This window comes from Parasteatoda tepidariorum, chromosome 7 (assembly GCF_043381705.1).
Source record: "Parasteatoda tepidariorum isolate YZ-2023 chromosome 7, CAS_Ptep_4.0, whole genome shotgun sequence".
Classification (NCBI taxonomy): domain Eukaryota; kingdom Metazoa; phylum Arthropoda; class Arachnida; order Araneae; family Theridiidae; genus Parasteatoda; species Parasteatoda tepidariorum.
The window spans coordinates 6,857,329-6,871,018 of NC_092210.1; the positions used below are offsets into that span (position 1 = coordinate 6,857,329).

Below are 13,690 nucleotides of genomic sequence, written 5' to 3' on the forward strand. Positions count from 1 at the left end.
ATGTCTAATAAATTATATGTGTTCTTTATTTAAAGTATCTGTTAATCAACACAGCTAAAAGAGACATCATCTAAGAATAAACAAGACTATTTTTCTTTACATTAGGATTTATGGCCCTAAAATATTAAATGTTAGACGCGATATGAAACGCATGGTATCAATAGTTAAGTTAGATTAGTCCAAACTTTTTTTAAAAAATGTTTGAGAATTCTGCCATAGATAATTTAAAAAAATTTTAACAAAATTCAATGCGAAAAATAATTTTTAATTAATAAGGGTAAAAAAAATTTAATTTTAAAGTATACAAATATTCATAATTTTCAATTGTGTAATAACTCCCAAAATCCGTATGCTTTATAATTTTCAGCCATTGTTAAATACTGTATCAATAAATAATTTTTAAAAGTTTTTTTTTTGCATGAAATTACCATAAAATTATCAATTTTTACTCAAATACAGAATAATTGTGTTTTTTAAAGAATGTATTTCAGAAAGAATAATATGTATTTTTTTCAGAGAAAATAAAAATTTCAATTTCAAGTTTTTTGAAAACAACTTAGCTACAATATTTCATAAAATGTCATTAATAACTGAACAAATTTAGCTCTCTAAGTCTACGTCTGCTTAAAAATGTATAATCTTCAAAAATATGTTGTTGGTATGCTTTAAAACTATTCAAAGTATTTTCTTCAAAACATTTTATTTTAACAATAATTAGATACTATTTCAAACTATGATAAAGCTTCATTTAAATATGTAAAATAATAATATATTAATATTTCTCTATAATAAAATAATTTTAAGTCCTATCAGTCATTATTTTTATCACTTTCTATTTGTCAGGCATTTGTTAAAGAATTGGGATCTTCGATATTAACATTAGTAACATAATTGGGATCTGCAATATTTGTAACATCAGCATTAGTTAGATGATTCGGGTCATAAATATTAGATTCATCAACACTTGTAACAGAATTGGGATCCTCAATATTTGAGCTCATAGAATTGTCAACAATCAATGTTTCTTGGGTAGTGATTGAATCATAATCAATTACACCTTTGAGATTCTTTTCAACTTCATCACTTACGCAATCACTATTTCCAGAAGTATTGGGCAAAGCTTCATTTTCACTACCCTTTTGGCCACCACGGTCCTTTGGAAAATTTTCATTATTCCTTTGGTCTCCTTGGTTCTTTGAAAAATTTTCACTATTCTTTTGGTCTTCTTGATCCTTTGAAAAATTTTCAAAACCTTTAGAGCTTTTGCGAGTTGTTTCCTGTGGCTCATCAATTGATTTAACAGTGAACATTATGCCTAAATCATCTTTCGTTGGCAATATAGTCTCCAGAGACTGAGTTATGTTTTTCGAATCTAGTTTGTATTCAAATTTCTTGAATTCCAGGGTTGTAATTCCCAAAACTTGAGAAATATTTTCAGGAGGAAAGAGACATGCTAAGCATTTATTGAAATGTGGAATTAAATCAGATAATATAAGAAAACAAAATTTATTAAAATTGTTAAGCTCTACATCACTCATGTTGCGTAATTGCTTGGAATGGTAAGACACAATTGTATTCACAAAGCGGTTCAAAGATTTCGATAAGGCGCTCGTTACATCAGAAGCTATGGCAAAAGAGCAACACAATTTCAGCTCGTTTAAAGCTCCAAGTATGTCATTACAGTATTGAGCCAAGGGATAAAAATCTAATAAGCCTAAAGGAGGTTGCAACGATTCCTCCGCCGTGTTCGTAACTAAGAAAAGAGTATTGGTGTATGTTGAAAAATCATGCGCTTCAAAGCACTTTTCGCACTTAAATGTTAAAGCCTCTAGATTTGAACAGAACTTTTGTAATGAAACTGACTGAAACAGGGGAACTAAGAGAGGACGAAAGTCTATGCCGACGCGACTGAACGACAATCCGAAATACATGCACTGGGCTAACACGGAATCAACTCTGCCACCCAAATTGCTTGAAATGTCACTTTTCAAGATACGTAAAAAAGTTTGTATTTTCCAGGTAATCCAACTTTGGAAGATGGCACAATTTCCTTTCAAATCTTCTCTAACGAGAAGTAGCGGGTCTTCATCAGAAAAAATGGCTCGGTATTGTGTCGTAATATCAAACAAATGAACTCTGCTGCTTTCTATTACTTTCATGACATGATCGTAAGGATTGCTTTTATCGATATCTGCTATCACCTTCTGAAACCATGTATCTCTAGCTTGCAAGAACTTGATACGCAATTCATACTCATTAAAGGCATCCATTCTTCTTAGATAACCAACAACTTTAAGACATTCAGGGAGTTGAATGTTGGTACGCAATCTAGAAAGTAAATGATTCAGCATCGATGTTACCGATACCTTAACATCTTCAACAATACTTTTGATCAAAAAAATATCAGAATGCTTCTTTTCCAATCTTTTGACATAAGTAGAAAGTTCCAAGGCTTCATCATAATAACCATTTTTAACATAATTATCCATCAACTGTGGCATCTCCAGAAATTCAAGCAGTTGAGGATGTTTTGATAGGGTAGATGAGGCCTGATGCCATCTTGCGCTGATTTTTTGAGAATCTTTAGCGAATGTGCTGCATTTTGAACTGAAGTTAGGTAACTTGTCCAGCAAAAGGTTCAGTCTAGTTTCGATGATGTTGAAATCTTGAAATATTTTATGGGAGCATTCAGCCGCTTGAATGAATGTTTTGTAATTATGAAAGGCTAAATCTTGAGTTTGTTCTAACAGTGCTACTTTTTGTTCGGTTAACTTTTCTGGCTCATGGTTTAAGTGTTGGATTCCCAGACCTCCAAGATCCGATAAGTATAACAACACGTCAGGATTGTCTCTCCAAGTTTCTTGGAACGATTCAGGCAGTACACGGAGAACCTCATCGTAGTCAGCTGCACTATGATCGTCTGACATTTTCACAATAAACAAGAAAATAAATTGCAGAAAACTCTATAAATGCATAGTGAAAAATTTGTAATCTCGGTTATTCACGAAGTTACAGCTCAATGTAAACATATACGTAAACCAGTAAACAAAGAGCTTTTTTAAAATATGGTACTATGAATATCTCTTAACCGTTTCAAACAGTTTTAGTTCGTAAATGCTTTAAAAACTGGCTATTGAAGGAGCAGATCAAATTTAAAAGTTAGAACTGTGTAACAATAATCATTTAAAGCACCAAATCGATAACGATTATATTTTTCACTTTTGTTCAACTAGTTTTGTTTTTAAAGGAAATTCTTTCTTAATAATCAAGATCTAATCATATACAGAGACTTATATTGCTAGAAATTTATAAATAAATACTGTTTTGGGATCACTAAGAAATAAAATCAATTATTAAATTAAAATTTTTTTTAAATTTCCTCACAGTTTTGATTTGTAAATTGGCATCATGTCAGCTCTTCGTATTTCTAAAATTTTTATGTGTTCGTGATGTTTATAGTAAAAAAGTATTTCCTATATTTTTTTATATAATCCATACACAGATTCATATCTGATGCGATTAAATTTTTGAAAAAAATCTCATTGAACTCTTTAAAGAACACAAGTGGGAAATCGGCTGTTTTCTAGGAAAAAACTCACAAAAATCAGACGTACACTAACTATGCATTCTATGATACAAATCTTAGAAGATATATTGTAAAAACTTGCTGTCCTTTTTTGTAACTTTTTATTAGCTGTAACAAACTCTGATAAGACTGTGATTTAATTGTATCCAGATATATTTATATGGCCAACCGGTTGACGGATGATGAGCTTCGCGAATCGCTCAAAGAGTATGGGGAGGATGTCGGGCCCATCACACCCACTACACGTTCGACATGGGAGAGGAGACTGAATAATTTTCGTAAATCCAAGGGTTTAAACCGTAAATCCACTCTCAATGCATTCAGTTCTGATGATAGTGAAATTGAGAACTCTACCTCTAGTACCCGCAGGAGCAAGAGAACTTCACTGAACTCTTCATACTCCCCTAGTGCATCATCATTCGATGATAATACCTTTAAAAAGCCCACATCTCCCTCATTCACAGTTCAAGGCCGACATTTAGAAAAACCTAACCATCTTAAAAACCAAAATTTTCTTAGTAAGCTGAATAAGAATGTAGCGAGATCAACATTCGATGTAGAAACGTCAGATTCGGATTTTGATTCCGATTTTTCCCCACTTTTTAAAACCTCTAGACGGACACGTAAGAAATCGAGTAGAAATTCTACGACGACAGATTTTAAAGATGCATCTCCATCACGGAATTCACAGATGCCAGTGAACAGTTTTCGAGGTAAACCTCCTCTTGATTCTACATGGCAGCCTAGTTCGTCTGAAAGTAGATTTCATCATTATAATTCAACTGTAAACAGATTAAAACCAGGTACACATTCTTTAGAAATTTGCTCTTTTTATTTGCTTACATTGTGTTATGAAATTCCTCAGTAAAATCCTAGAATAGCCCACCTCTTTTTGAAATCTCGCCAAGTTGGCAATTATTACTGGGATCAACACTGCTTTTTGATTATTAGAAGAAAAAAATTAATTATTGCAAATTTATTAAAATATTTAATAATCGAACTCATTTAGGGCATTAATACGTTTTTGAAATTGAATTTTGATTCATACGCCATTCAATTATCGCTCTCCATTGCTTTTGGGGGATATTTCCGTATCGTATCTAGATGTTTGCCTGGGGGTGGCTACGAGTTATACCTTTCGAGTTGGTCCCTTTCTATGATGTTTTTTTAAGTACTCGCGGGCCACTGACCGGAAGTTTCTAAGACTTGGCGAATATTCTGCCACAGATCACCATGCTGAAATCTCCCCACCTTTTGCATGCATTAAAGTTAAAAATTCACTAGTCAGTTTGCTCGTCATTTTCAACCAGTACCACACAAAAAAATTTACAAAAGGAAATAATGGTAATAAATGAAATAATGGTTGAAAAATTAAGTATAATGACCATTCTAACAGCAAGAGATCGTAAGCATAAATGGCGAAAAAAATAAACCCTTTTACCTCTTTTCTAACGAAATCCAAATTTCGTAAAAAAACATATCAAATAACCAATCAGGTTTAAAAAATTTTGGTGGTGTGATTGGAAGTTCAAAATAATCTCCCTGAAATATATTCCGGAAACCTAGTTTGGCGAGATTTAAAAAAATCGCCATGGGGTGGGCTATTCTAGAATCCATCCAACTCCTCTACTGAAGCTCCTGTAAAATGGAGTATGAACATTGTAAGGGAAAACTATAATTAGTTGCTAAAAAGATTTTTAATCTATCTTTTACTTTTTTTTTTATTATTTAGCATAAATAAAAGCCATTCTAAAATAAAAAATTTTAAAACAAATTAGTCTTACATTTTTGAAAATATTTTTTTAGAGTTAAAATTTTATTAATCTAAAACTTCCTTATAATCTGGGAGATTACCGTATTGTGATCCATGGCAGAATAATTGCTGTGGTTAAATCCAGATGGTTAACATAAATAATTATGATAGTCCCTTCAATTTCGCGGTAATGAGGTTCGAGTTCGACTGTATTTTAATTTCTACCCCCCCCCAAACAAAAAAACACTGCATGTTGGTTGTAATATTTATTACTCTGTTGCATAGGAGACACCATATTTTTAACTAAAACTCGAGAAATATTTTACTTAAAATAATGATTTTTTTGTTACATTGAATGACTTTAATGGTAACATTATCGAACGGCTGTAATGGCACTGTGATTAAAGCACTGGTCTGTCATTGTGAAAAGCTGGGGTTCGATCCCCAGTGGCGGCTTGAAGCCCCCCCCCCATCTTCAGATCGATGTGTACCAAGACAAGAGTCAGGGAAGTAAATGCGGCCTGTGCACAGTGCTGACCACATTGCCCAAATCACGCTGTTCATCACAAAATTGTGTGGTCTTTATAATTCCTCACCTACTTGGCCCAAAATGGGAATGTTTGACTCTTATTATAGAATGGTTTAAAAAATATTCTTTTATAAAATTTTAACAATCGTATTTTTTCTTTTTTTTGTCAGTAACAATTTAGTATTTTAATTTTTTTTTCTCTTCAACTTGTGTAGATCAAAATTAAAACTCTATAACTATAGAAAACAGTAATTTCATTTTAGACAATTAATGCCAAGTGCCACAGAGAGTAATAATTACTTATATCTTAGATTCCCTGTGGCAGAATTTTCTTGGGATTTCTGCGACAAACTTCTCTAGCACTAATATCTTTCTGCAAGATGCTTTTTATAATAACAAGTACGCATGTTACTAATTGAATTTGAAGTAACAGAAACGTTGCATTCACAATAAAAAACTCTTTTGAATAAAATAAAAATCGTATTTAATTTTTAAATTATTATGTAATGTTTCATTTTCATATTATTCTAATACAATGCCGAGATTCTCCCATTTTGTACGAAGAAAACACACTAATTATTTCCTTATTCGCATTTCGTAAAACATCTCATAAAAAAAAAATTACAAATCTTGTAATCCGTAGCAGTGCCTTTTGAAAACAAGATCGACGACGAAATCACGCTGATCGGACTCTTCAAGAGGGGGGGGGAAATACTAAATGCTTGTTTCGTTTCGAGATCCAGTTGTTGTAATAAATAATATCGTATTTAAAATGTAGGATTTTAAAAACTGTGTGAAATAAATGACCCCCCCCCCAAAAAAAAAACCATAGAATCATTGTTTTAAAAATTAAATATTCATAAGCACGATTGGAATTCCCCATATTGTCAGATATATATCGGGATACTTAAAAATCACGGGAAAATCAATATCATTAAACTGAAAGTGAGAGCGTCAAAAAGAGATTATTTAATAGCGCAATTTAAATTTTACGTGTAGAAATAATATTGACTGAAAAGTAACAGGAATTTTAAAAATCTCATGGAACTCAGTAGCATAGCACATGTAATAAAAAAGCCGAAAAACGGTGAAATCGTCACAGCAAAAGTAAATAATTGATTTCAGTTTCGAGTATAATTAAATTGTATTAAAAACATTGGGATTTGTTTCTTTTGAAAATGTGAAAATAGAGCGTGGATTAACAAGAATATCGGCGCAATATAAGCGTGTCTAAAGAATGATTTCTGGAGGGAAAAAATCGTTCAACATTTCTGCAGAAAAGAATTTTCTTTATTATTCTATATTTTTCACTCTTAAATTAGAATAGAAAAATCAGGAACATTTCCTTCCTCTCTGATGTGCTAAAAAGGTATCTTTTAAGTATAATTTTAGAGAAAAAAAAATTCTGCAGAAAGAAAACCAAAATTCCTTTCTTCCTAACAGAAAATTCTTTCTGCGAGAACTCAGCAACATTCTGCGACAATGTCGCTGTGTCGCCGCGATTCTGCCACGGGGCTTAGATTTATAATAAAATATCATAAATTAAAATGAGTATAAATCACATAAATTAGACCTTATAAGAACTTAAAGAATAAATTCAACTTTTTTTTCCAAGTCCGACATTAAGCTTATTATAAACTAAACTCAGTGGCACGACAGCCCATCACAGTTTTCTTGACCTAGGGCTGTAGGGTGCTGGAGCAGATGTTCCGATTTAGGTGGTCAGCCGAATGCGAAACCCCCAGTGTTTAGTTCCCAAGCATGCTTGGTACTCATTTATCGACCCACTGAAGGGATGAAAGGCTGAGTGAACCTTGCCTGGCCCAAGGATTGAACAAGGGACCTGTGGCACGGGAGTGTGAAGCACTACCACTCAGCCACCGGGCGTCTTAACACATTCGCTGCTACTAAAAAGGATATTTCCATCCTCCGAAGCCGGTTTACAAAACAGGGTTTTAATGGTTTAAATGTTCCTTATATTTTACTAAGAAAACCAGAAAAACAAAGAAACATATTATTTTTCTGTTTAGAGAGCGTTTTTTCCCCCCGACGCTCTAGAGCGTCAGTGACACACAGACCAAACCTGTTTTCGTGAGTGCCACTGACGCTCCAGGGCGTCTTATCAATATTCTCAGAAATTACTGGCATATTGCATAAAATAGCAGTTTAAAAGGAATAAAATGGAATACCATTCAAGTATATGCAGTACCATTTATGAAACAATACTGAAAATATTTACAAATAATAAGCACAATATACAGATATTGGTAGTCACAATCACACACACAAAAAAATTCAAACAAAAGTTTTGAAAACCAACCACAAAAAATAAAAAAATAATGCTTCACTGTGCCGAAACAACCTATCTGTTCCAACTCCCAAAGCCACTCTAAACCCAGAGCATATAACTTATAGTCGGTTGACACGCTAGCGTGACGTCAGCATACCAGGAGGTTTCGCTCTGACGCGTCAGTGGCAGCGAACGTGTTAAGCTTATTATACACTCTTAAATTTTCTGTGTTTGTTTTGTAGATATTTTATTTGATAATAGAACCTAGCTGCTTTCATATATTATTTTATTAATTTTTTTATATGCAGTTTAGTTGAAAAGCATGCGAAGGAGATTTTTTTTTCATGTGTTCTTATTTAATTTTCAGAGAAAAGATTTAAATCAAAATAAAGCAAATAGGTAAAATTTTACCAGCTAAGTTATCAGGACTTGGTCTGAAAACATGCTGCATAGCGTTTTTAAAAAGTGCTTAAAGGTACTTATTTTCGACTTTCATTTTTTAAAAGCCCGTAAAGGTGCTTTTTTCATTGGGTGTTTTTAAAAAATATTTAATTTTCCCTTTTCGAAAATGATATATATATTTTTTTATCATGTCAATTTAGCATTTATTATGCTAAAGTGTTGCTCTCCACATTGTTCTATTCAACGTTTTCACAATCTATTTAGGCATTCTGTCGGTCCATAGCGTATGAAAGCACCAATAATTTTACATGTTAGATGAAATCCTTGAAAGTCCACATGTGCGCCTACTGAGCTCGGGGGTTTGGTGAGATTCTTGCACTCTCATGTGCAACTCCGCTGCATTTTGCAAGATATTCTCAATTTCAGGCTTCATTTTCCACCCTCTGATATCGAACCGAAAAACCTCTTCATCTTTTTACAATGGCTAATATAATCAAGAAAATAGTTCTCAGTCAGAAATTGGTTATTTTATTATGATCATGTAAAATCTTTGGAAATTATTTTGCATTTTATTAATGTATACAGTGCTTAAAAATATTTTTTGAGTGCTTAAAAAGTACTTTATTGGTGCTTATATTTTGTTTAAAGTTTTGACTATGCACCCTGGAAAAGCATCACCTAATTAATTTTATTTTTATGAACCTGAAACTATTAATCACCAGTGCTTCTATTGTGCTATCTTAAATTTTTAAAATGTAATTTTTATTTTTTAGAATCAGAATTTCTGTTTGATAGCAACAATAATAATATCTAAGGAAATCATTGTTCAATATTACATATTTAAAGAAATAAAAGTGCAGAACGTAATTTTCCAATTTTATTTTTTTATTTTGCATTTTGTTTTGATTAATCTGTTTTACAATTTATTTTTAAAACTTAATAATTAGAATATATCTCAATCATGAATTAAGTTCATTCATTCATCATCATCATCATCATAGTTGGCCGTATCATCATGATAGTTGGTTATTGTATTGTTATTACTTATTCAAATCACTTGTGCCATCTAATTCATTCTATTTATTTTTATGTATTTAATATATTATCAGGTTGTTAATGAATTTGTACATTAGAAGACAATTGCAAATACAAGTTAAATCTTAATATCCAATTATTGTCTTTATTTACACCAAGTACTCAGCAAAATCTTTCTCTCAAATTTTGTGATACAATTTTCCTCCAGTTTTGTCATTGTCCAAACTGCAGAAACATATTTCAAGACCGGTGTGACAAGAGTTTTGTAAATTAAAAACTTTGTTTTTCTAGAAAGAAATCTAGATTTAATTAATCTTCTCAGCCCATAAACAGCCCTTTTTGCCAGATAAGTTCATTAATATAGGGCTGATTTTACTTGTTCTGATACTCTAGATACTTTGATATCTGTTCCGTAATCCTCCATCGCAAAGCCCCTTTCATAGTTTGGTAGTTAATATAGGATCTTGCTCTGTAACATATTTGTCTATATTACCTGTAAATTCGGTAAAAGGTAGGAAATTTTTCATTTTTAATCCAAAAATCTTGTAAGGTCAGAGAGTTTGATTTAAAGAAAGCCAAACATACAATGTTTGCATCAGCATTTTCCTCTGAACACTTTTTCTGTGTGAGATCTTCATTTTCTCCATTTGATATTCTTGATTTCATTTAATACTATGATTTGCTCTCTTGATTTAATATGGACTGTTAATATATAAATTTATTTTTTCACGGTTTATTATTATAGAAAATTTTATTCTTAATGAATTTAGTATCTTCCAATATATTTTTGCTGTCTTATTTTCACTTTCCGTTATGTTTATATCTTTAATTTATTATTTTGTTTATTATAAAGATAGCAATATTATTTTTTTCTATCTATGATGCATTTCTATTGTCTGTTTTATATTCCATATTTCTTTGTATTGTGGAGTTTTATGTACTTTAAATTAAAATAAAATATATAATATAATATATAATATAATATATAATATAATATATAAATGGTAAATATTCATTTTTGGTGATTTACAATATTGTTTGTCCATTTCATATTGCAATATTAGACTACAATGACAACTTCACTTTAAAACAAATTTTTATAGTTAGACTATTTGTGACCTGACATAGAGGAAGATCTAAACTTTGATGGGTTGATAATATTGAAAATGATTTTCCCTTTTCTATATATTAAAAATTGTTGAACAATTATATCAAGAAGAAATGCTTTGAGAGCTCTCAAGAAGAAGGCCTTGGTTCATACTGAGTGCAAAGCTATGAATTGCACATTTCCATATTTATTGTAACTTTAAGTTTGTATGAGGATTGAGATGCATATAAATGTCTTTAATTGCTTTACTTTTCAATTGTTGTCATACTCCAAGTAAAACAAGGGTAGAATATGGTACTCAATAATTCATAAAAAAAAAAGTTTCTTTTATAAATTAATTAAATATTTGAATTTTAAGACAGTTATTGAATAAGTTATTGCGTTTTTAAGTTTAAAATATAAGCTCCAAGAATTTAATTTCGATGTTTTTCTTCTTCTTTAGATGATATATTTCTATTTTATTTTCATTGCCTGTATAGTGTTTTGCTATAAAATAATTTTAATGCAGTTATACATTGTTAAAATTTATTTTTATTAATATTTCAACTAAATGGTTTGCTAATTATTAATTAAAGTTCTTGAAGCATCTTTTAAAAGAATTCAATTTAATTTGAAAACAAAAAATTTTTGATTCAAATCGAATAAATATATATTTTTTTTAAAAAATTACAAACTTTACTTAAAATGTTGCTTTTTTTGTAGATCACATAGTAGGTCAAAGCTATCATACCAATGGATACCTTTCGAGCACTCTAACAAATGGTGAATTAAATGAAGAAAGAGTGGAAGAAGGGTCACCCACCAATTACTCTCATTGTATATCCAGTTTATACTAATTATTAAATTTATAATGCTAATTATTAGCTAAAGTTTTTGAAGCATCTCATAAAGAAAATTCAATTTAAAAAAAGTATTTGATTCGAATCAAATAAATATATTTAAAAAAAAAAATTTTTTTTTTTAGAGCTTTACTCAAAATGTTGCGTTTTTTGTAGATCACATAGTAGGTCAAAGCTATCATACCAACGGATATCTTTCGAACACTCTAACAAATGGGGAATTAAATGAAGAAAGAGTGGAAGAAGGATCATCCACCAATTACTCTCATTGTATATCCTGGTTTATACTGTTTGGAGCCGCTACATTTTTCATTGTCATTGGAATACTGTATGTCATGGAGTTGCAAAAGAACACACACTTGGCTGGTAAAAGTAGTATGTCTCTCTCTTTCTTTTTTGTAGATATGAATATTTCTTATTGTGCTTAAATTTAAAGTAATGTTATCAAATTTATTTAAGTACTATTCAGCTTAATTTAAGTACTTGGTCTTTATTTATTTAACTCAATAAACATTTTTTAAAAAAAATAAATAATATATTTATTTTTTTCTAATAACTTTATATTATTTTATTTTGCTTACTAATTCTTTATTTACGTCTTTTTCTGTTGTTTAAGAATTTGTTTACCATCCTTAAAAGGGGTATTCAGTGAAATTTTAGACCCAGCTCAGCGATTGTGTTAGTGTAATCTGATATTCAAAATTATCATGAAAAGCATGACTTGCTAAATCTGACATGTTGTAAGGTACAAACACTGAATATATCCTCAGGCACTGTGAACCCTAGCTATGCCCCTGCTGATAACATATGTAATATTTCATAGAATGTGCAACTACAAATCTTTGATCAATATGTCACAATTAAGACTTTCTATTAATGATAAAAAGTGCATGTTAATGACAGCAGCTATATCTATATATAAATTAAAATATAGAGAAAATAATGACAAGAGAAGAAAATTATTAAAAATGTATTTCAAAAGTATTTAAAAAATTTTTTTTTTTAGTTATCAAATTTTTTTTTTTTAAAAATCGGAAAACAAAACAAAGATAAGATATAATCTCTTCTTCAGCTCACATGATTATATCCACAGAAAGGAGTGCTTTCTAATATTGTATCAATATAGCAAAAGCAAAATATATCAATACAATAGTGTGAGGAGCACTCATAAAATTTGAAACGAAAACAGAACACATTAAGTAAAAAATATATACGATACGAACCATATCAAGCAAAAAACAGAAAATAAAATGTAAAGAAATTGCAGAACAGTACACGAAAGGAAATCTATATAGTGAAAAGTTTATATATATATATACACAGTGATGGTAAAAAAAAATCCCAACACTGAGCAGGAATTTTTCTTGATAAACTAAATTTGGCAAGCTTGTTTATACAACTAAAAGATTATATCTATTCAAATTTTGCTCTTGAAGCAGAAGTTTAGACTAGTAACACCACTGTGAACATGCAAATCAAGGTTGCTTTAAATACCAGTTCTACAGTTCATAAGCTTTATTTTTTATTAAATTTTGAAATGTTGAGTTACTGTTAGTCAAGAATGCCTTTAAGAAGACGAAGAGGTTATTATCAACAGCTCTCTGACTTCGAACGTGGTCATGTAATAGGGCTGAGAGAAAGTGGATTTTCTTTCTGCGACTTTGCAGAGAGACTGGAGAAATGTATCCACTGTGCATGATTGTTGCATACCTGCCACCTCTCCTGTTTTTTTTAATGAAGACTCCTGTATTTTACCACTATCTCCTGTTTACCTGTATATTCTCAAATTTCTCCGTATTTAGTGAATAAATTTTAAAAAAATTAAACGATAAAATATCTGCTAATAACAAAAATACTTCTCTTATTCCTCAACATGCAAATCAAGTAAAATAAAATTTTAATTACAATTTTAGGCAGAAACATACGTTGTATTTTGAAAACGCTTATGCAGGAAATAATAGTCTTACATATTATTATATATGCTTAATTTTTAAAAAAATAGTGGTTGTTAAAAAGATTATAAATTAAGTTTATAAATGCAAGGAATCTATAGAAAGCATTACATTTTACTACCACTTTAAATATAAAAATAAAATTTTACGCCAAATGCGTAAAAGTTAGCAGGTATATCATACCAATGGATACCTT

The 13,690-nt window shown here is 30.5% G+C and overlaps 2 protein-coding genes across 5 annotated transcripts in view; one reads left to right on the forward strand and one right to left on the reverse strand.

Moving 5' to 3' along the window:
• Window positions 1-683: 683 nt before the first annotated feature.
• LOC107455182 (conserved oligomeric Golgi complex subunit 8) lies at window positions 684-3,187 on the reverse strand. Its single transcript, XM_016072661.4, has one exon. It carries the CDS (start codon window positions 2,925-2,927, stop codon window positions 840-842), a length of 2,088 nt encoding a protein of 695 aa, XP_015928147.2. The 5' UTR covers window positions 2,928-3,187; the 3' UTR covers window positions 684-839.
• A 17-nt stretch (window positions 3,188-3,204) lies between these two features.
• LOC107455173 (inner nuclear membrane protein Man1) overlaps window positions 3,205-13,690 on the forward strand; it is a 38,394-nt gene continuing 27,908 nt past the window's right edge. Inside the window, exons 1-3 of one of the 4 annotated variants that reach the window (XM_043052214.2) lie at window positions 3,422-4,389; window positions 11,406-11,519; window positions 11,699-11,917. In XM_043052214.2, the coding sequence (XP_042908148.1) occupies window positions 3,747-4,389; window positions 11,406-11,519; window positions 11,699-11,917 (976 nt within the window). In that variant the 5' untranslated portion in view covers window positions 3,422-3,746. Of the gene's footprint in view, window positions 4,390-11,405; window positions 11,520-11,698; window positions 11,918-13,690 lie in introns of all 4 variants that reach the window. The other 3 variants (XM_043052215.2, XM_043052216.2, XM_043052217.2) reach the window with 3 other exon arrangements.

Excerpts from the sequence above, each read along its gene's own strand:
- LOC107455182 (XM_016072661.4), bottom strand. The coding sequence starts at position 2,927 with ATGTCAGACGATCATAGTGCAGCTGACTACGATGAGGTTCTCCGTGTA.